The 23,754-nt window shown below is 40.9% G+C and overlaps 1 protein-coding gene across 6 annotated transcripts in view; it reads right to left on the reverse strand.

Annotated features, from left to right (window-relative positions):
• Positions 1 to 23,754, reverse strand: part of PTPRZ1 (protein tyrosine phosphatase receptor type Z1) — a 263,148-nt gene that overhangs the window by 55,328 nt on the left and 184,066 nt on the right. For all 6 annotated transcript variants that reach the window (XM_056573798.1, XM_056573803.1, XM_056573802.1 and 3 more), the window contains 2 exons: positions 19,742 to 19,886; positions 255 to 346 (listed from right to left, as the gene is read on the reverse strand). In XM_056573798.1, the coding sequence (XP_056429773.1) occupies positions 255 to 346; positions 19,742 to 19,886 (237 nt within the window). The remainder of the gene's footprint in view (positions 1 to 254; positions 347 to 19,741; positions 19,887 to 23,754) is intronic.

Consider the following 23,754-nt stretch of genomic DNA (forward strand, 5'->3'; position numbering starts at 1 on the left):
AGGCAGTGCGGTCCTAGGGCATTACAGATTACTGGCCAGGCCTCTCAGATTGTTCTTGACGGAGGCCTAAAGTGTTTTTTGAGCACATAAAGCCATAAATGAAGAACCCAAAGGTATGGCTGCAATACACAGCAACACAGCTAATTTATACCATGCTTATTTATAGTGGGTATTTGTTAGTGACAGTTGCGCTTTAAACAAAACAAATGTACTCAACATGTAAAACATTAAATTATGAAAAGTCAGTTTCTTACCTGAAACTGGAAACAATGGTGCTGGGGGGGCTGAAATTACTCTTGGTGAAGTATTATCCTCCAAGTAAAAATGTGCAGTCTGAAAGCATTTCCTGTAGAGGCATAAACGGCTATGTTACTTATTTATGTGAATCAGAATTAGATTTTTTCATAAAACATCCGTAATATTAAACTGGATAAAAATTTCAACTGTATGTCAAGTTTCCATTATAAAACGGCTCAACGGATAAAACGGCTCAACGGATAAAAAAAATAAAAAGGCAGCAAAAAAAAAAAAAAAATTAAAAAAATGTGTAAAGCAGGTTCTTTAGGGCGTCCACAAATTAGCTGGAATAATTGTCATGGGGATTAGGGTCTTTTTGTAGGTGAATGTAGTGAGGGGAGGGACCTCTGGTCAGACCCCCGTTGTGTTTTATTTAGTTGTACTGAACCTATGGTTCTATCATTACCGTAAGGCTTGCCTTGTTTATTTGACAAGATAGTTAATTCTTTATTTTATGGATACTAATTATTGAGCACAAGGAGGGTGGGGGGAGGGGGTTGCTGTTTAATTGTATACGTTCTGCTGTCTTGTTTGGCTTCCATGTACAGTGGGGATTACATTTAATATGTTATACTTTTAATAACTTATGATGCAAATATTGTGTTTCACACTGCTTGTCTTGTTCAAGATGCCGGGGTGTGTCCTTAACAATGTCTATTAATTTTGTATATGAAAATGTAATAATTTTTTTATTTTTATTTTTTAAAGAAAATGTAAAAGCTAACAAGAACAAGTCATAGATATCCTACCTACACAGCAAATGGGACACAGGTGTAATTGGAAGCATTTTACCCACCATACAAAACGTGTAATGGTATCCACCTCCTACTATGTACCATTAAAGGGGTACTCCTCTGGAAAACATTATTTTTCAAATCAACTGATGCCAGAAAGTTAAACCAATTTGTAAATTACTTCTATTTAAAAATTGTAATCCTTCCAGTATTTATCAGCTGCTATATGTTGCACAGGAAGTTCTTTCCTTTTTGAATTTCCTTTCTGTCTGACCACAGTCCTCTCTGCTGACACCCCTGTCCATTTTAGGAACTGTCCAGAGCAGGATAGGTTTGCTATGGGGATTTTCTCCTACTCTGGACAGTTCCTAAAATGGACAGAGGTGTCAGCAGAGAGCACTGTGGTCAGACAGAAAGGAAATTCAAAAAGAAATAACTTCCTGTTCAACATATAGCGGCTGATAAGTATTGAAAGGATTAAGATTTTTAAATAGAAGTAATTTACAAATCTGTTTAACTTTCTGGCACCAATACCCATTTAACGTCTTGGCATGTGACGAGGAAGCCTTTGAGCTCCAACAGGCATTAGGATCCAGATGCAACAGCTATTCCATGGTGCACAGGAGCCTAAAGACTATATAAGTCTGCCCATGGTACCTGTGGAAGGTGGAAGCAACCAACAAACTTTCATTTGTGACACAGCCCACATACATCAGCAGTTCCCATCTATTCTACCCTCAAACTATTCTTCATCTATGCCTAACTTTTCCACTAAGCTTGTTCTGTTTTTTGATTATGAAACAAATGCAATTTTACAGGTAAATAAATGTGAAATTTTTAGATATTTGAAGCTTTTTTTTTTTTTTTTAGCCTTTTTGAGCCTTTTTGGGAATGTATCACTGGGGGAAGAGGGGAAGTGACAAGTGAGGTACAATAGGTACAGTGCGGATACAAGTAATTAAATGCAAGGCTAACAAGATGGCTTTTTGAACAGATGACACAGCACTAATTAGACTATTTATAACACTAATTACACTGCACACAATTAGGTGGAAACCATTTAATCTTGAATTACAGTTAATTAAATTGTAACAAATTTATCTAAGGCATTGTTTGTCTCACCATGACAAACTTACTAAATATCAAATGGTAGCCAGTACTACTGTTGAGAAATCTGAATTTTAAATGTACATAAGTAACACTGATGACTATTTTGTCTTTGTGGGATGATGACGTGCTAGTAAACTTTTTTTTTGCATTGAATTCTGCAGTAAATTCTGCAGAGATGAATTGCCCATTTACTTCAATGAAATTCCTGCAGCAGAAATTCTGCTGTGTGAATAGGACAGCAGAATCCCATTGAAGTATATTGGTTATAAATTCATGCAGAATTTTCATGCAGAAATTCTGACGTGTGAACATAGCTTGGGGTTTAAGGTGGGTGACAGATTCCCTTTGAAGGAATAGCCACATGCAGATTTGTTGGATAAGTTACTGTGATGGAAGAATTAGTTTCTTATTTATCTGGATACAGTTAAAGGGGTTGTCCAGGTAGACCAGTTCTGCTCCTTGACACTCACTTTCGCCCTTTCCAGGTCTTGGAGGTTTACATTCTGAGATGAGAAGGGTTGGGTGCTAGTCCCAATCATTTGCAGAAAAAAACACACTTGCATGAGATGACCAATAGCTGCTGGATGTTGCCGATGTTGTGGTGACATGCTTCAGCTATCAGACATCATGTGGGGGAAGGGTTTCACAACAGACACCCACCCCCTCTTGAAAGGTATACTTACAAGACAATGAGAGGATGGAAGTGAACGCTGGAGAGCAGAACAGATAAGACCTTTAATTCTGATGCCTAATACTGTCTCCCTCTAAAAGCAATAAACTTTTTTCAACTGGCTTACACTGTACCAATGCCTTGTCTTTTCAACAGAATCGAAGATACACGAATGATGTTAGCCATTAAAAATTATCTTCTGCAAGATTGCTATTTTGTCTCTCTCTCAGAGCAATAAACTTTTTTTCAACTGGTTTAAACAGAACACGGAATCCTTTGTCTTTACTAATAGTCATGTAGTCTTATGTACGAGTATAAAATGGGAATTTAAATAATTTAAATAACTGTGCATTTCTTTTGATTTAGACAAAAATAATTCTGGGTATTTATAATTGGGCCTATAATCAAACTTGCTATACTATATGATGATAAATGTTTTGAATGTCTTGCATAAATGCTCTCCTGAATCTATCTGTTAAAACCTAACTTCAGCATCAGTACAGATGGAAATGATTTGATAACCATCTTTTTCTCCCTTGTATATTAGTTGTACAGGGTGGGCCATTTATATGGATACACCTTAATAAAATGGGAATGATTGGTGATATTATCTTCCTGTTTGTGGCACATTAGTATATGTGAGGGGGGAAACTTTTCAAGATGGGTGGTGACCATGGCGGCCATTTTGAAGTCGGACATTTTGAATCCAACTTTTGTTTTTTCAATAGGAAGAGGGTCATGTGACACATCAAACTTATTGGGAATTTCATAAGAAAAACAACGATGTGCTTGGTTATCACATAACTTTATTCTTTCATGAGTTATTTACAAGTTTCTGACCACTTATAAAATGTGTTCAATGTGCTGCCCATTGTGTTGGATTGTCAATGCAACCCTCTTCTCCCACTCTTCACACACTGATAGCAACACCGCCGGAGAAATGCTAGCACAGGCTTCCAGTATCCGTAGTTTCTGGTGCTGCAGAATGGGCAAAACAAAAATTGGAACAGGACCCTCAGTTTACGCAGAAGATTTTGTTCAGTGATGAGGCAAACTTTTATGTGAATGGTGAAGTTAACAAACAAAACCACCGCTATTGGTCTGACACTAACCCACATTGGATAGATCCCTCCAAGACTGTTGGAACACAAAAATTGATGGTATGGTGTGGTATATGGGGTACAAAGATAGTGGGGCCATTCTTCATCAATGGAAACCTCAAGGCCACTGGATATGCGAAATTGCTACATGATGATGTGTTTCCCTCTTTATGCACTGAAGCTGGCACGTTCCCTGAGTTTTTCCAGCAAGATGGTGCACCACCACATTATGGGTGTCAGGTCCGAGCATTCCTAGATGAACAGTTTCCTGAAAAGTGGATTGGTTGTCGTGGGCCAGTTGAATGGCACCCAAGGTCTCCCAATTTGACCCCCTTAGACTTTTATCTTTGGGGTCATCTGAAGGCAATTGTCTATGCTGTGAAGATACGAGATGTGCAGCACCTGAAACTACGGATACTGGAAGCCTGTGCTAGCATTTCTCCTGCGGTGTTGCTATAGGTGTGTGAAGACTGGGAGAAGAGGGTTGCATTGACAATCCAACACAATGGGCAGCACATTGAACACATTTTTAAGCGGTCAGAAACCTGTAAATAACTCATGAAAGAATAAAGTTACATTAAAACCAAGCCCATCATTGTTTTTCTTGTGAAATTCCCAATAAGTTTGATGTGTCACATGACCCTCTTCCCCTTTAAATACAGCAATCATTAAGAAACCTCTGTTCTGGTAATCTGGAGGGCTCACAGGCTGATTATTGGGGCCCTTTCACACAGGCTGATTATTGGGTGAATGAGCATTTGTAGGACCCCTCATTCCCAACAGTTGTTCTGTGTAAAAGGGCCAGTGAACAGCCATCAAATGAGCAAATGCCTAATTGCTTCTTTAGTAAACAGGTGATGTCTGGCTGATAATGATGGCTTTAATGAAGGCCAGCACAAATGATTTTCCATTCACAAAACTGTCATGGTTTGTTTTTTGCATGGTGAGCTGTAGTTTTTATGGATACCATTGGGGATATGGAACTTTTTGATTTTTTATTCCATGTTTCTGGAATGTAATAACCCAAAGAAATGTAATTCAGGATTTTTTTTTTTTAATATATGGCACTTAACCCCTTAAGGACCGGGGTTTTTTCCGTTTTTGCATTTTCGTTTTTTGCTCCTTGCCTTTAAAAAATCATAACTCTTTCAATGTTGCACCTAAAAATCCATATGATTGCTTATTTTTTGCGCCACCAATTCTACTTTGTAATGACGTCAGTCATTTTGCCCAAAAATCTACGGTGAAAAAGAAATCATTGTGCGAAAAAATTGTAACTTTTGGGGGCTTCCGTTTCTACGTAGTAAATTTTTCGGTAAAAATTACACCTTATCTTTATTCTCTAGGTCCATACGACTAAAATGATACCCTACTTATATAGGTTTGATTTTGTCGTACTTCTGGAAAAAATCCTAACTACATGCAGGAAAATGAATACGTTTAAAATTGTCATCTTCTGACCCCTATAACTTATTTTTCCGTGTATGGGGCAGAATGAGGGCTCATTTTTTGCGCCGTGATCTGAAGTTTTTAACGGTACCATTTTTGCATTGATAGGACTTATTTTATTTTTATTCATTTTTAAATGATATAAAAAGGGACCAAAAATGTACTATTTTGGACTTTGGATTTTTTTTGCGCGTATGCCATTGACCGAGCGGTTTAATTAACGATATATTTTTATAATTCGGACATTTCTGCACGCGGTGATGCCATATATGTTCATTTTTATTTACACTGTGTGTTTTTTTTTTTTTTATGGGAAAAGGGGGGTGATTCAAACTTTTAATAGGGGAGGGGTTAAATGATATTCATTAACTTTTTTTTTTCCCTTTTTTTTTGCAGTGTTATAGCTCCCATAGAGACCTATAACACTGCACACACTGATCTTTATCATTGATCACTGGTTTCTCATAGGAAACCAGTGATCGATGATTCTGCCGCTTGACTGCTCATGCCTGGATCTCAGGCACTGAGCAGTCATTCGGCGATCGGACAGCGAGGAGGCAGGTAGGGGCCCTCCCGCTGTCCTGTAAGCTGTTCGGGATGCCGCGATTTCGCCGCGGCTATTCTGAACAGCTCACTGAGTTAACCGGCAGCTTTTACTTTCACTTTTAGCCGCGCGGCTCAGCTCTGAGCGCGCGGCTAAAGGGTTAATAGCGCGCGGCGCCACGATCAGCGCTGCGCGCTATTAGCGGCGGGTCCCGGCATCACTATGACGCCGGACCTGCCGTGATATGATGCGAGGTTACCGTGTAACCCCGCGTTATATCAGGAGAGCAGGACCAAGGACGTACCTGTACGTCCTTGGTCCTTAAGGGGTTAAACATGGGAAAAGCTAATGATTAGAATTTGTATTAGGAGATTTAAAAAAAAAAAAAAGACAACACACCAGTTGTCCATAGCAACCAATCAGATGACTCATTTTTACAATGCCTTTGAAGCAATCTGGTTGCTATGGGCAACTGGGCAACTTTTCCTCTACACAGCTTTGATTAATCTCCCACTATGGGCAGAGATTACTGAAAGCCAGGAAGTGGCTATCGTGAACTTCTCCCCACTCTTTCTCCTGCTTGATGAGACCCATCAATAACAACTATCGAGAAGTCTCTGTGACATTTTTTTTAAATAGGTACACTTTAATATTTTTAAAAACTAACTTTTTTCACATTCTTGTGATCTTATTTCTGCTGTTATAGCAGATCTAGCATGGTAGGTTTCAGCAGTCATCTGCTGTCTTCAGGAGGAACTATGGGCATGCACATACTGTATTTCCTCCTGAAGTCAGCGGTTACTTGCACAAACTATAGGCACATGCCTGGTTGTGCTTATAACAGTGCAACTGTGGCTATATTTATCCACAAGGTGTTAATAATAAGTATAACCAGGCATCTGCCTATAGTTGTGCAAGTAACCGCCGACTTCAGGAGGAAATGCGCATGCCCATAATTCCTGATATTTTATGGAGGAACTGACAAGGAACTACAATCCCATTATGTTCAAGATACAGCAAGTAAAGCTAAAATATACATCAAGGATATTTGTTGAAGTCTCTTCATTATAAGCAGCAGTGGAGGTCTAAGATTACTCAGCCAATAATAACTACTTCTGACATGTACTGTATTAGATCTCATTTTTAGACCTGTGATATACATTGTGTACTTTCCAGTGTAAAGTATGCACATAAGTTATGCACAGTACCCAATATACTTTAATCAACATTATCATCTCACTTTTCTCTTAGACACATAGAAACATTGAATATATTGGCCACAGACAATTTCGAAAACATTTCAGGAAGAGTGTGCAAAGTAGCCTGCACATCAATCAACAATTACGTTGCTACTATATAAATTCTATGTAAAACATCTGGTTTTCTGTATCAAGTAAGAAGATTTGAACAGTTCCATCTGTTTGGTTTAAAAGGTGACCAACATCAAGATGATGTGTTAAGTGTGAATTACTAATTATCACTCGATTAGAATAAAGTAAGTGATGACTGCCTGTAGTATACAAACGAAAAGTAACTTCAATCAATCAAAAACATTAAAAAAAAAAATCATAATTGGGGATGAGCAAATTGCATGCCGAATCCGAATTCGTTACAAATTTCAGGAAAATTTGATTCGCAATGAATGTGAATATCGCCGCAATTCGATCATGCGAATTGCTTCATTAAACTCCATTTAGTACAGTCTAGGCTCCAGAGCATCTAAAATGGCGGATCCACATGTGAGGATATGGGGCGAGGAATCCTGTGAAGGCGGAAAGAAGTGTAGACGGGATGACCCTGAATCACATGCAGCATGCAGTCTCTCAGCAGCCAGCCACTCATGATGTCACAGCCCTATATAATTGGCAGCCATCTTGCGGCCAGTCACTTCAGCCTTTTATTGCAGAGAGATAGAGGGACAGACAGTGCTGTGTGTTGCACAGAAAAGTATTTTTCCAGCAGAGATTCACCTCCTAGTCACATCAGTGTTCTGTTGGACAGAGAGAGAGGGACAGAGAGCAGTGTGTGTTGCACAGAAAATAATTTTTATAGCAACGATTCACATCCCAGTCACTACAGCGTTCTATTACAGAAAGGGACAGAGAACAATGTGTGTTGCACAGAACAGCAGCAATTAACCTCAAGCCCAAATCCTGCTTAGAAGCACTGATAGGGAAGGGAGTTGGATTGAGAGAGAGAGAGAGAGAGAGTGCAATTTTGGGTATAGTACACAGCGACTGTGTGCTGCAGCACTGGTGTGTACTGCTGGTGTTGTACACAAATACTGTTTTAAGTGTACTGGAGAGCATTTTCCTCCCCTCATAAGTGCATACCACATACGTATATCTCAGTGGTGTACTATTTTGTTTCTTTTAAAGTCTTAAGGGCCTAGATACTGTGAAATGCCAGCCAAAAGTGCACACCTGCTGGTGTTGTAGACAACTACTGTTTTCTGCGTAGTGGAGAATATTGTACTCCTCTCATATATGCATTAAGTATGTCAGGCAGAGAAGTGACAGGACGTGCACAGGGGAATGGCAGAGGCCTAAATTCATCAGGCCGAGGTCACAGCAGACAAGGGGCGAGTGGCAGCAGTAGTCGCAGTGAGAGGCCTGAGCTCCAGGTATAAGCTAGTGGTCGTGTCTCGACCAGCCACCTATCTGCTGTCATCGATGGGTTAACACGGTCATCCACTTCATCGCAAGTGACATCTGACACCCCCCAGTCAACAGTCAGTGGGTTCCTCCGACACAACCCTCAGTTGGCATGGCCCAGGAGCAGTCCCTGACCTCCCATTGCCTCTGTCCTATACTGTTCCCTCCCCAACAGAAGTACCTTATGCTGTGGGTTCAGCTCCACTATTTAATGAGGACAATCTAGAGGACAGTCAGCAGCTACTGCCCAGCCAAGAAGTGAAGGAGACATCCGCCGCTTCCTCCGCTAGGCGGGCAAGTAGTGCTGAGGAGAGTGGCGTGGGAGGTTCTTATTTTGTTCCTTATTTCACTGTGCTTGATAAAGACCTTATTGTTAGGTCGAAACGTTGCATCATTCTGTATGTATTGGGATAAATAAACCACCTTCCTTGAATTTGGACACCAATACCGGAGTGCCGTCTTCCATTTCTTCTATTGGTACGTTTGCCTTGGTCAAGCTTGAGGATGGGCACCCACTAACCCTTGCAAGGGTTTGAACACTGTGCATCTCCCATCTTTTGTATTGGCGTGGGAGGTGGTGTTGCGAGCGTTCAGGCTCCTAAAGCAGACACTGTTGAGGAACCAAAGGAGGCCATCAGTGACGTGCAGACACAACTCGATGATAATGAAGCTGATCGCACTTGGGAGCCGGTGCAGAAGGGGCTTCATCATCAGGAGAAGAGGGTTGCAGGTTACCCGTGAGGCAGCAGCTGAGCCAGCAAGATGGTAGCATGGTTGGCAGTCAGCATGGTGGCAAAAGTGTAAAGTCTGGAGCCAAACCTGCCCGGGATAGACCACCTGCCTTGCGGCAGCCTACCTTCCCGGGAGGGTGAAACAGGGGTTCCTGGAGACAGCGGCAGTAGCAGTCAATCAGTGCGTACCTTTGGTGGGAAAATAAGCTACTCAGAGGTGTGGCAGTTTTTCATCAAGCATCCGGAGGAGGTTAACATGGCCACATGCAGGATGTGTCGGCAGAAGCCGAAGTGTGGCTAGGGTCCCAATGCGTCAACATATGCAGCATCACCATTAAGCGGCCTGGGAGAACCGTGGCTCCGATTTGGTGGTCCAGACTGCTGCATCACCCAGTGGCACGCCGCTTCCTCTTTCAGCCAGCCAAGGCTCCATCACCTCAGCCAAAGTGAGCTGTGTGTCATACCTATCTTCTGTTGCTCCAGATGCTCCTGCTCCTCCTACTTCAAGTCAGTCATTCCGCCAGCAATCCATCGGCAAAGCCATGTCCAAGAGACAACAGTATGCGTCCACTCATCCAACGGCGCAGAAGCTGAATGTGCTCCTGTCCAAGTTGCTGGTGCTGCAGTCCCTTCCTTTTCAAGTGGTGGACTCTGCACCTTTCAACTGATGGCTTGTGCAGAGCCGAGGTGGAGTTTCCCAAGCAGTCATTTCTTTGCGAAGAAGGCAGTACCAGCCCTGCACAATTTTGTGGAACAGAAGGTGGGCCAGTCCTTGAGCCTGTTGGTGTGTACCAAAGTACATGGCAGCGCTGATGTCTGGAGCTGTAACTATGGTTAGGGACAATACATGTCCTTTATGGCCCACTAGGTGAATGTGTTTCCTGCACAGCCATAACAGCAACTTGGACAGGTCACACCGCTTCCGCCTCCACATTCTCAGGCCGTTGGTCCTGTGTCAGTGTGTGACTCTGCCTCCTCATCCTCCACCGTGTCCTCCGCCTCCACTGCATGGACAAGCCTCATTGCCCCTGCAGCATACCATGTGTGCAGGGCACGGCGGTGTCACGCTGTTCTTCACATGGTTTGCCTTGGCAAATGGAGTCACACAGGGGAGGAACTGCTAAAAGTCATTCATGAAGAAATGGAATCATGGCTTACTCCTCGAAAACTGGAAATGGGAACCATGGTGACCGAAAACGAGAAGAATATCTTGTCTGCAGTGCAACAAGGAAGCCTGAGACATGCGCCCTGCAAGGCACACGTGTTCAATCTGGTTGTCAAGTGGTTCCTGCAGGGAAGGAAACTTTGCATGCACTTCAGCCACTCGTACACCGCAAAGCATGCCCTCCTTGAGCTACAGCGTCAGAATGGCATCCTCCAACATAGTCTGATTTGCGATGTTTCCACACGTTGGAATTCCACCCTCCATATGTTGGACCGACTATACAAACAGAGAAAAGCCATCACCGATTTCTTGATGATCCAAGCGGATAGGGGGACTCCCCTTTGTAATTTCAATGTCAACCAGTGGCAGCTCATATGTGACACCTGCCGTTTGCTGAGGCTCTTTGAGGAAGCCAACTGACCTTTGTTAAGATGAATCAGGCATTGATCAGCCAGGATTTCCACCCACCAATGCCTGATGCATCAGAGTAGATTGACCATGGGGCCACACCAACACTTCATAAATATAGATAGTGCTAAACATATTTAAGGCGCTGTTCCCCAGTTACAGACATTCCTCCGCATCAGACAACAAGTATTGAGGATATGCATTACGTAAAACGTAACTTTTAATAATATGCTTAGGGTAAAATATATGGACCCAAATTTTTTTTTGAAATCTAACAAAAGGAAAGATGTGCAAAAAACACCATGTGCCACCTACACCACCAAGTATTGATGTGATGCAAAGACCTCTAAAAGGTGGAAAGGAACAACGTATGGTCCATTGTAACCGTTGGGGTAAAAACTTCCCCTGTAAGGCCCTACTCGCATTATTAATTCCCTTCTTGGCAAGTGTTACTTCCCCTAAAAAGGGCAGCCCCACACAGGAACCTTTCCCTATTTCCCCCTACAAACACTGCCATTTCCCAGGGTTTTTAGGTGAAAATACACAGTTTCCTGTGTGGGGCCACCCTTTTTAGGGTGAGTAACAATTGCCAAGAAGGGAATTAATAGGGCGAGAGTAGGGCCTTACAGGGGAAGTTTGTACCCCCACCTGCTACAATGGACAATACGTTGATCCCTTCCACCTTTTCGAGGAAAGTGTTACTCGTCTTAAAAAAGGCGGCTCTACACAGTTCAACCAATCGCTATTTCCACCTAAAAACTCTGGGAAATGGCAGTGTTTGTAGGTGGAAATGGGGAGAGGTTCCTGTATGGGGCCACCCTTTTTAGGGCAAGTAACACTTTCCAAGAAAGGAATTAATAATGGGAGAGTAGAGCCTTACAGGGGAAGTTTTTACCCCCACCGGTTAGAATGGACCATATGTTGTTCCCTTCCACCTTTAAGAGGTCTTTGCATCACATCAATACTTGGTGGGTTGGGTGGCACATGGTGTTTTTTTGCACACCTTTCCTTTTGTTTGATTTAAAAACATTTTGGGTCCATATATTTTATCCTAAGCATATTATTTAAATTTAAGTTGTACGTAATGCATATCCTCAATACTTACTTACATCCTCATGCTGATGCCAGCTCCAGGCTGTCTCATTCTGTCACCATATGTTCTCCTCAGATTGCCACCACCTCCACGCTGTGTCATTCAGCCACTATATGGTCTCCTCATGCTGCCGCCACCTCCATGCTGTGTCATTCAGCCACTATTTGGTCTCCTCATGCTTCTGCTAACTCCAGAACTGCACGCTGTGTCATTCAGCCACTACATGGTCTCCTCATGCTTCCGCCACCTCCAGGCTGTGTCATTCAGCCACTATATGGTCCCCCCCATGCTACCGCCAACTCCAGTCTGTATCATTCAGCCACTATATGTTCTCCTCAGGCTGCCGCCAACTCCAGTCTGTATCCTTCAGCCACTATATGTTCTCCTCAGGCTGCCGCCACCTCCACGCTGTGTCATTCAGCCACTATATGGTCTCCTCATGCTTCCGCCACCTCCAGGATGTGTCATTCAGCCACTATATGGTCCCCCCATGCTGCCGCCAACTCCAGTCTGTATCATTCAGCCACTATATGTTCTCCTCAGGCTGCCGCCACCTCCACGCTGTGTCATTCAGCCACTATATGGTCTGTTCATGCTTTCGCCACCTACAAGCTGTGTCATTCAGCCACTATATGGTCTCCTCATGCTGCTGCCAACTCTAGGCTGTGTCATTCAGCCACTATATGTTCTCCTCATGCTGCTGCCCATTCTAGGCTGTGTCATTCAGCCACAATATAGTCTCCTCATACTCATACCTCCAGGCTCATTCATTGTGTTGCTCTGCGACAGTGATTCAAATAGCGACGCCTCTGATCTGCATGCCATCCTGAATAACAGTATTATTTCACTAACCCAGCACACACCCTATGCGTGTTACAGCAAGGCAAAGTGTTCTACACCCCTATTGAGGCTCTCTATAGGCCAGAAATAGAGTTTTCTAATAGTAATTTGTCGCAAATAAATTTGGACCGAAACAATTTTTTTTTGAATATTCGGCGAATCGGCAAAATCCAATTTTTCTAAAATTCGCTCATCTCTAATTATAATGTTTAACAGACCTAAATAAAAAACATACTGAGGTTGCAGGTGAACATTTCAAATATCAAAGCAGAATTGAATGCTTTCAATACCACATACCTGTGAATATATTTTTGAAACACTACAATGATCTATGGCTTCAAACAACCATTGATGATAATATTAAGAAAAAAAAGAGTTTGGAAGAGGCAGCTGACAACCTAATGAAGTATAAGCCAAGAGCTACTAAAGGTCCATAATTGGATCGTAAGTTATTCTGTACACGTCACATTTTAATCTATCATATAGTATATCACAAGCACATTAACCCTTTCCCGCTACAGGACGTATGCACCCCGCGTCATATCACGTCAGTCCCAGTGGCTATCAATGGCCAGGACCCACGGCTAATACCGGACATTACCAATCGCAGTGATGCCCTGTAGTAACCCTTCAGACGCCGCGATCAAATTTGATTGACGCGTCTAAAGTGAAAGTAAACATTGCCGCTTAGCTCAGTGGAGCTGTTTGGGACCGTGGCGGTGAAATCGCGGCATCCCGAAGAGCTTGCAGGACAGCAGGAGGATCCCTACCTGCCTCCTCGTTGTCCGATCGCCGAATGACTGCTCTGTGCCTGAGATCCAGGCAGGAGCAGTTGAGCAGCGATAACACTGATCAATCCCAGGCTATTTCCAGGCAGTGATCAGTGTAGAAAATCAGTATGTGAAATGTTATAGCCCCCTAAGAAAATAAAGTGTTAATAAATGTGATTTACCCCTTACCTAATAAAAGTCAGAATCACCCCTTTTCCCATAACAAAAAAAACTATGTAAATAAAAATATAAACATATATGGTATTGCCACGTGTGTAAATGTCCAAACTATAAAAATATATTGTTAATTAAACCGCACGGTCAATGGCGTACACGTAAAAAAAAGTCCAAATTAGCGTATTTTGGGTCACTTTTTATACCATAACATTTTTTTAAAAAGCGATCAAAAAGTCCAATCAAAACAATATGGTACCGATAAAAACTTCAGATCACAGCAGAAAAAATTAGCACTCATACATCCCCATATGCTGAAAAATAAAAAAGTTATAGGGGTCAGAAAATGACAATTTAAACATATACATTTTCCTGCATGTAGTTAAGATTTTTTTCCCAGAAGTACAACAAAATCAAACCTATATAAGTAGGGTTTCATTTTAACCGTATGGACCTACAGAATAAAGATATGGTGTCATTTTTACCAACAAATGCACTTTGTAGAAACGTAAGCCCCCAAAATTACAAAATGGAATTTCTTCTTCAATTTTGTCGCACAATGATTTTTTTCCCCGTTTTGCCGTGGATTTTGGGGTAAAATAACTAATATCTCTGCAAAGTAGAATTGCTGGCGCAAAAAATAAACCATAACATGGATTTTTAGGTGGAAAATTTAAAGGGTTCCGATTTTTAAAAAGTAAGGAGGAAAAAAAGAAAGTGCAAAAACGGAAAAACGCTATGTCCTTAAGGGGTTAAAGGGGTACTCCGCCCCTAGAGATCTTATCCCCTATCCAAAGGATAGGGGATAAGATATCTGATCACATGGGTCCTGCTGCTGGGGACCCCCCGCGATGTCCCTTCTGCACCCGACGTCACACCCCTCCCATAGACTTGCATTAAGGGGGCGTGGCCATGACATCACAAGCGGGGTGTAACCGTGACATCACAAGCCTCCGACCCACATCGCCAGTCATCCAGCATGGAGCAAAGTTCGCTCCGTGTGTCGGATGTCTGGGGTGCCGCAGCCGAGATTGCAGGGTCCCCAGCCGCGATCAGACATCTTATCCCCTATCCTTTGGATAGGGAATACGATGTCTAGGGACAGAGAACCCCTTTAATGCATCTTATTGATGAACATGATCTGCATAGAAATTATTACTCTTTACCTTCCTCCTCCATATACAATAGCATTTGAGCAGCCAGGTCAAAGCCATCTCCCCTATTTAGTATAGAGAAATACCTGCCAATCATTACAGTGTGCATAGAGCTAGTGCACACTTAAATACCCTGCAGTACTGGGCACACTAACAACTTCTTCATGTAAGATCCCAAACTATGCATATGAATAAGATACAAACCACTGGAAACATCCGCCTGTCACTACATGAAGCTTCCCTCACTGAGGCCAGAATAACTAAAACCATAGAGAACCTTACATAAAGAAGTTGGCAGCACGCCCAACACTGCAGGGTATTTATGAGTGTCCACTAGCTCTAGCCACACTAATAATTGGCAGGTTTTTCTCTATGCTAAATAAGGGGAGTTAATTTTGACTTGGCGGCTCAAATACTATTGTATATAGATGAAAAAGGTAAATAGTAATAATTGCTATGCAGATTATGTTCATTAATAAGACTCATTAATGTGCCTGTGCTATAATAGATTAAAAGGTGTAATGTACAGAATAACTTTCAATTAAATTATGGACCGTCAGTGGCCTAACCTTCAAGGAATTCTGACAATGTGAATCTTATTTCTTTACATCTACATATATAAAACTCAATGTGTGTGTGTGTGTATGTTCCAGAATCACGTCCAAACGGCCAAAGATATTAACATGAAACTTGCCACACATGTTACTTATATGTCATCAACAAACATAGGATAGGTCATTTAACCCTTACCCACCCCCATTTGCAAGGGTCAGGGTTTTTGTTTAAAGTCCCATACAAGTCTATGGGAAATGTATGTTACTGCATAACTTCCAAACGGCTGGAGATATTTCCATAATACTTGGTCACATGTTACTTATATGTCCACTTAAAATATAGGATAGTTAATTTGACCCTTAGCTACCCCCATGTGTGAGGGTCGGGGTTTTTGTTTAAAGTCCCATGCAAATCAATGGGAAATGTATGTTCCCACATAACTTCCGTACGGCTGGAGATATTTCAATACCTGGTCACATATTACGGGTCGGGATAGGAGGACAGGATAGGGGGAAGGGATAGGGGGACGGGATAGGAGGACGGGATATGGGGCTGGGAGATGACAAAAGTATATGAGGACGGGATATGAAGTCAAATGCTTCCTCTGTTGATTTTCCTCCACAACAAGGATTAGGAAGGAAAAACCGGGCAATGCCGGGTACTAAGCTAGTTTATTATAAACATACTGCTTTTCATTAGCTTACAGTGTTAGAAATCCTCGCAGGGGAAGGTGGCATGTCCCGACCTTGTGGTGGTGATTGGTACACCTACTCATGCAGCCTTGTCCATGAGTCATCTCTTGTCCATGATTAATGGACAAGCTGTTCCAGGACTGGTTAGTGTCCCAGTAGGTAGGGGGACCATATTACAAAAGGTCTTTCATTTTCATCAGTAACAACATATAAAGAGTTTTTGGATCTGACAGTGCCTATTTAATCTTATCAATGGGGTTGTTTGAAACCATAGATCATTGTAGTGTTTCAAAAATAAACCCACAGGTATGTGGTATTAAAAGCATTCAATTCTGCTTTGATTGCATTCAGGACTTCAAGATTGCAGTCAACTTTTTTTTTGCAGTTTGGAATTCACAGTGTGACTATCAGATCGCATGAATCTGTTATGATCATGGCATCTAAGGGGTTAGCAGGATCAGGAACACAGAATCACATTTATTTATTCCATCTGGAAACACATCTTTCAGTCACCACTGCACTTCCCCTGATCAAACTGGCAAAGCTACTGAACCTGCGCAAGCACTGTGATGTAACGGTTTGTCAAGGTGCGCTTAATGGGGTAGTCCACTGGAAAAAATGTTAAGGGGTTAAAGGGGTTATTCACCATAAGGTGATTTTAGTACGTACCTGGCAGACAGTAATGGACATGCTTAGGAAGGATATGCGCTTGTCTTGGGTCTAAATGGCTATGTTGTGAGATTACCATAATACTGTGGCTAACTTTTTGTGAACTAGTATTTCCTGTTTGACTTTTTTTTTTTTTACTACAAATCCCACAATTCCATTTTCCTCCCTCCCACACATCAGCCACCCCACCCATTGAAACATAAATGAGCTGCATCCATCAAAAGACCTGTGGTTTTCAATCAGGGTGCCTACAGCTGTTGCATTAGTTGCAGATTGATCTCTCCCACCAAGCGATCGCTCCACCCATTGAAGCAGACAGGCTCCCTGTCATCAGCTGACTAGTGAGTCAGGTCTCGGCCGCATTGCAAGCTGGGAAAAATCTGAGACAACAGTCATTTTGTATGCTGCTAAAAATAAATATTGGAGTGAAAATCACAGAAGAATTGTGAGAAAACCGTCACACACAGGTACAGACACTATATTATGAACTACACTAACTTTACAGCCCCTGTAGCATAGTCAAATTTAAAAGAAATCCTGGAATACCACTTTAAACATATTTGTAAATTACTTTGATTAACAAATCTTAATCCTTCCAGTACTTATCAGCTACTGTATACTAGAGAGGAAGTTCTTTTCTTTTTGAATTTCCTTTCTGTCTTACCACAGTGCTCTCTGCTGACACCTCTGTCCATGTCAGGAACTTTCCAGAGCAGAAGCAAATCCCCATAGCAAACCTCGCCTGCCCTGGACAGTTCCTAAAATGGACAGAGGTGTCAGCAGAGAGCACTGTGGTCAGACAGAAAGGAAATTAAAAATGAAAAAAAGAAGAACTTCCTGTGGAGCATATAGCAGCTGATAAGTACTGGAAGGATTAAGATTTTACAAATATGTTTAATTTTCTGGCATCAGTTGATTTAAAAAAAAAAAAAAAAAAAAAAAGTTTTCCAGTGGAGTACCCCTTTAACTACCTTAGCACTATTATGTATACACTAGCACTATAACTATGTCTACATGTAGAAAGGTGTTAAATGGTTTTCCCAAAAGTTTGCTGTTTTTTTACACTCTGTTTCATTATCACCCACTGTTACTTTGTCCCTCCCATATGCTCTGATTGATACAGGCAGTCATTGTACTTAGTGCTAACTTTCAAAAGCAAAAATATAAAATGATTACAAACTACCATCAACAAAAAAATTTTTTAGCAGGGAACTGGCACATTTACACAGAGGTCAAAGAGAAAGGGCTCAGGGTATCTGCTATAAGCATTATAAAATCACTGAAAGAAAATACAATAAGCATCCTATTATTAGCATGCTTGTTAGATGTAAAATAATAGAATAGAACAACTGTAGCACATGAAAAAACCTAAAGATATCTAAGATAAAGGGGTGTACAAATAGGTTGTGCATGATATATAAACGCAAAGGGAATGAACAATGAAGAACCCCCTGGTTTAACCACTGCTATATGACCTCCTTATTACATACAAAACCATGGTGGTTTCGCCGGTGTCCATTTGCCCTGTGACCTTTGGGTAAGTACAGAGCTTATATATTATTGTAGCTAACATTGCGTTATAATTGTTTACATCTGCTGCACCCATTTTGGGATATGCATTTTTATAAGTGCTTGATGTATTCATTTTCTTTTGGGCTGTAATTGTGACACTTGAGTGACACCTTGTTTTTCATCCCCCTCCTTGGATGGAAACCCTCAATTTTTAATGTATTATTCACTAATAAAATGTATATACTTTGTTAAATAAGTTGTTTAAATTACTCCAGTTTTTTTCTATGGTTTTGTATGTAGCACATGAAATTATGGCAGGATTTTCGGTTCTTTTGCATTTTGTTAATCCTATTTCACAGAAATGGCAATTTATGAACCATAACCACAATTACAAAGCTATAACACTAAGGCTTCCTGACAGATTATTCTAGTGTGTGTGTTTTGGTTGTAATTATTCAATAGTAAGTCTGTGTATACATCATACATTTTGTTGTGAGTACCACTGAATGCTCAACCGGATACAAAATCCCATAGTATTCTCTTTGAGGAGAGTAGTATGGAGCTTCAGGAACTCAGTGTCACCATACAGTCTCTGTGTAGGTGGCTTTGCTATTTAAGGCTATGTACACATAACAAAAGTGCTGTATGTGGTATACTTTCATATACCAGCAGAAAACTACACCAGTATATACTACGTTATACACACATCAGGCTCATTTAATAAACTGAACAAAGTCTACTTAAAAAATAATAATACCATTTAAAACAGTCATTAGTAGACTACATTTGATTTGTTTGTCTGTCACAATATATGTTGGCATACCTGTCCTCTGATGTATACTACACACATACTTCAATTGTGTAAGGTGAAAATTGCCTTAAAGGGGTATTCCAGGCAAAAACTTTTTTTTATATATCAACTGGCTCCGGAAAGTTAAACAGATTTGTAAATTACTTCTATTAAAAAATATTAATCCTTCCAATAGTTATTAGCTTCTGAAGTTTTCTGTCTAACTGCTCAATGATGATGTCATGTCCCGGGAGCTGTGCATGATGGGAGAATATCCCTTGCATGATGGGAGAATATCCCCATAGGAGCTGGACAGCTCCTGGGACGTGAGTCATCAGAAAGCAGTTAGACAGAAAACAGCAACTCAACTTCAGAAGCTAATAACTATTGGAAGGATTAAGATTTTTTAATAGAAGTAATTTACAAATCTGTTTAACTCTCCGGAGCCAGTTGATATATAAAAAAAAGTTTTTGCCTGAAATACCCCTTTAAATAGGCCTAAAACAGAGTAGGGACAGTACTTGTGAAAATTTGGTATGCATTTACTTATGTTATTTATACTTCGCAGAATATAGAGAACAGTTAAAATGTCATTTTTTATATTATGAAAAAAAAAAACCTGTTACTTACCGCCAGTATATAAGAATACCCACAAGTACCACAAGACAGATAAAGGTCAGGGATGAGACGACCACTAGTGGTATAATTGTCTTCTCCTGTGATTCCAACCCTTCTGCTAGACCAACACGAGACTCATGGCTACTATTACTTGCCTCTGTAGTCAGAGAAAATGGAAATCATCTATATTTATATAGTAGAAGAAACAGAACATACATCATGTTTATGTGGAGGAATATCAAGCAGTAGTCAAGCCTGATAATGAATAAGGTAAATGTTGTCATTTGAAGGCAGTGTCACTACTTGGTAAACTATGTTTGGCCTAGACTTGTGTCTGTGTAATACGTGTTGCTCTACCCTCAAATACTGATGGGGATCTTAACTCCTGTAAAAATCAATGTAACCGTTTGTGTTCCTGGGGTTTACTTACCTTAATATATTTAACAAAATCTTCATGTTACTTGATCACAAAGTTTCAAGTGAAATGTAAAGTAAGTTAACCCTGATGTTACAGTAATGCTAAATATTGTAGGAGATTTATCAATCAATCAGAAACCCTAATTGTCTGTTTTTTCCCCACAGCATCCAATCACAGCACAGCTTTCATATCTTAACAAGCTCTGGTAAAGTGAAAGTTGAGCTGTGATTGGTTACTATAGGAAAAAGCAGACAATGAGGGTTTCGGGCTGATTGATAAGTATGGGCCATTATGTTTGTGTGTAAAATTTGAAAACAAGGGGCCATTTTGCCCCATACTAAGTATTCCAAAGAACTCCTAAGTGTAACAAACATTGTACTGTTACATATATTGCTGCTTCCTTATGCACACAATGTCCCACGTAAGTGACCTTAATGAAAAGTGATGCCATACTGTTTATATTGTCAAACAAGGTACAGTCATATAGATAGACCTGAACAAACCTTCAGTTGCTTGTTCAATAAAAAAATTTCAAAAAGTGACATGCAGCACTGCGCACAATAGTTATTTTAAATTTGGCACCAAAATTCCAGAAGAAGACACAGTTCTCCATCAAGTTCAACCTAAAACCCTACTGTGTTGATTCAGAGGAAGGCAAAAAAAAAAAAAAAAACCATAAGGCTGATGCCAATTGCCCCCTGACTCCAATGTGGCGATCAGAATAAATCCCTGGACCCTATAAATTTAGTATCCATTACCTGCAATGTTATTACTCTCTGGAAAAGCATCCAGGCCCCCCTTGAACTTGTTTAGTGAGTTAAATGTCGATCCATTCTGGCATTCAGCCACCAAATTTAAAATAAATGTCATTTTGAAAATCATTTCAATAATTTTTTATTTAAACAAGCCATAAAAGGTATGCTTTAGGGTATGTTCAGACGAGTGGAATATTTTACGCTGCAGATCCGCCGCCGAAGGACCCCTACAGGGTGCATCAGATGTGCCTGCTCGGAGCGGCAATCCGCCACTACAAGCAGACACACTGCGATGTGCGCCATGTGCTTGCACAGTAAACTGGCACATTGCGGCTGCTCTTGGCCTAGCTCAGGAAGCAGGGGGGAGATGCCGTGATGTGTGCAAAAACACAGCGCATGCAAGGCGACTCGCACATCGCAGCAGTGTGTCTGTTCGTAGCGGCGGATTGCCGCTCCGAGCAGGCACATCTGAGGCACCCTGTAGGGGTCCTTCGGTGGTGGATCTGCAGCATAAAATACACTGTGGATCCGCTCGTCGCAACGTACCCTTAAAGTATTCAGGTCTATCTGCCTAATAGTAATTTTACATTAAAGCACTGGAGGTACCCCTTAAAGGATGGGGGGATAAGAGGCCTGATTGCAGCTCCCCCCCCCCCCCCCCAAGATCTCTGTGCAGCTCCTGGCATTCTATTACCGAGACGGAGACGTGATGTCACACCACGCCGTCATGACCCCTCCCATAGACAGGAATGGAGGGGGTGTGGCGTGATGTCACATCTCTGTCTCAGGAGCAGTGCCCAGCACAGAATGCTGGGAGCTGCATGGAGGGAGGGTTGTCCTTTTAGGATAGGGGATAAGATGTCTGAGGCCGGAATACCACTTTAAGGAAATTGCAGATAGAGAAATATTTTTATATTTTTTACTTTTGACTACAGATTTGTACAGTTTACATACAAAGGTATAATGTACATAAAAGTTGAGCATTACATACACTTTACTTCTCTCGCTTTGCCCTTGAATTATGTTAAAGTGATGTAAACCACAGCTACATTTTCTTTCTCCAAGTTGTTACTGAAACCTATTGACTGCCGCAACCCTAACATCTCAGTTGAGCTTCTATAATTCAATGGTCTCTGCATCAGTTTACTGCACAGTGCCTGGTGTAAAATCATACTTTTAAATCACCATCACCAAGTGCTGTACACATGCTGAATAAGCAGGGGCTACTGTGAGATATGAGGTCAGAAGCCAAAAGTGCAAATACAGATGTGGATGGCAATGTCCTATATCACAGTACGAAATAAGTGAAGAAACATTGAGATAAACTCACTCAACTTGTTATGTAGATTTTATCCTTATATGTAAACTTAAAAAAATCTGGCTGGTAGAGGGTTCATTAGCACCTATACCATAACCTGCTACGACTATGTATGCATCAATTATTAATGTCTTATTCAAAGTGTGTATGTTGGTATTTCATTTTTTCAAATATTTTTTTTCAAAACTATACAATTGGTACAAAATGTATCTTCGTCTTGTTTTACCTACAATGAAGCACTGTATTATTACTTAAAGAACAAACACTGTTTAGATCATGCATGCAAGCTTCACGGCTATATCATATGTATATATGATATTCATTGGTTAGTCCATGCGTCTCATGCTCCCCCTTTCTATATGGATAGATAACAAATATACACCACCACAGGAAAGGATTGTGAAATTGACTCGCTTTGGTATGTTTCCAATACAACACAAAATAAAGTATTTCTTGTGTCTGTAGTTTTCTTGATCACTGTGTTAAGGATATACATTATTTATTAAGAATGAATTATACAAATTTTCCTTAACAGAGGTTAAATGTCTATATCCAGCAAGGGGATACCAAAAATAAATGTATATGAAGCATGTAAACATAAAGAGCAAATTACCTTCGTATAAACAGGGATACACGTCTCCAAGTATGAATAGTGAATTATGGTTTACAATTCGCAACTTTAAAATGATGCCGAACTTGTGGAGTATGGGGGAGAATTATCAAAACCTGTACAGAGGAAAGTTGTGCAGTTTCCCATAGCAACCAGATCGCTTCTTTTATTTTTAAAAAGGCCTCTGAAAAATGAAAAAAGCAATCTGATTGGTTGCTATAGGAAATTGAGGCATTTCCTTTGCACCATTTTTGATACATCTCCCCTTTTTCTTCTCCCATAGCATGCAGAAAAGAATTATTCTATTGTCACAAGAAAGGAAGTGATAACAAAGGATGTTCTTATGACTTGTCATTTTGCCATCTGTATTCCCAAACATTACTTAGGGAGTACAATGACAGTTCTAATTAAGAAATTACTGTACAGTGCAAAGTTAAAGTCCATGTAGAAGCTGTTTTCTATGAATCAATACTGACTTATTAAGCTGCATGTTCAAGTACAGTGTCTTTGATGTCTTTTCTTTGCTGTGAAATTTCACCACGTATAGATGTGAATAAAGCTCTTGGAAAGAATTCCTCTTTTATTTGTTCTTTCCAATATCCAGTTATTGAATTTAATAGCAAAGAATCTAATAATAGTAGAAAACACACAGACTGAAGGCAGCCATACAACTGCCAATAGTACATCACCACCACAGTGTTTGCACACACCCAATGGCCATGTTCACACGTCAAGAATTTCTTTGTGGAGATTCCGGAAATTCAACAGATTCTGCTGCGCTGTGAACATGTCGGGATTTCCATGCCATATTTCTAGCATGGAAATTCAGCTTTCCCTTTCTGCAGAAAGAATGAACCTGTGCGGTCCTAGCATTCAGCCTCCAGAATGTCCGCAAGGAGATTTTCCGTGCGGACATTCCATAGT

The sequence above is a fragment of the Hyla sarda genome, chromosome 4 (assembly GCF_029499605.1).
Source record: "Hyla sarda isolate aHylSar1 chromosome 4, aHylSar1.hap1, whole genome shotgun sequence".
Taxonomy (NCBI): domain Eukaryota; kingdom Metazoa; phylum Chordata; class Amphibia; order Anura; family Hylidae; genus Hyla; species Hyla sarda.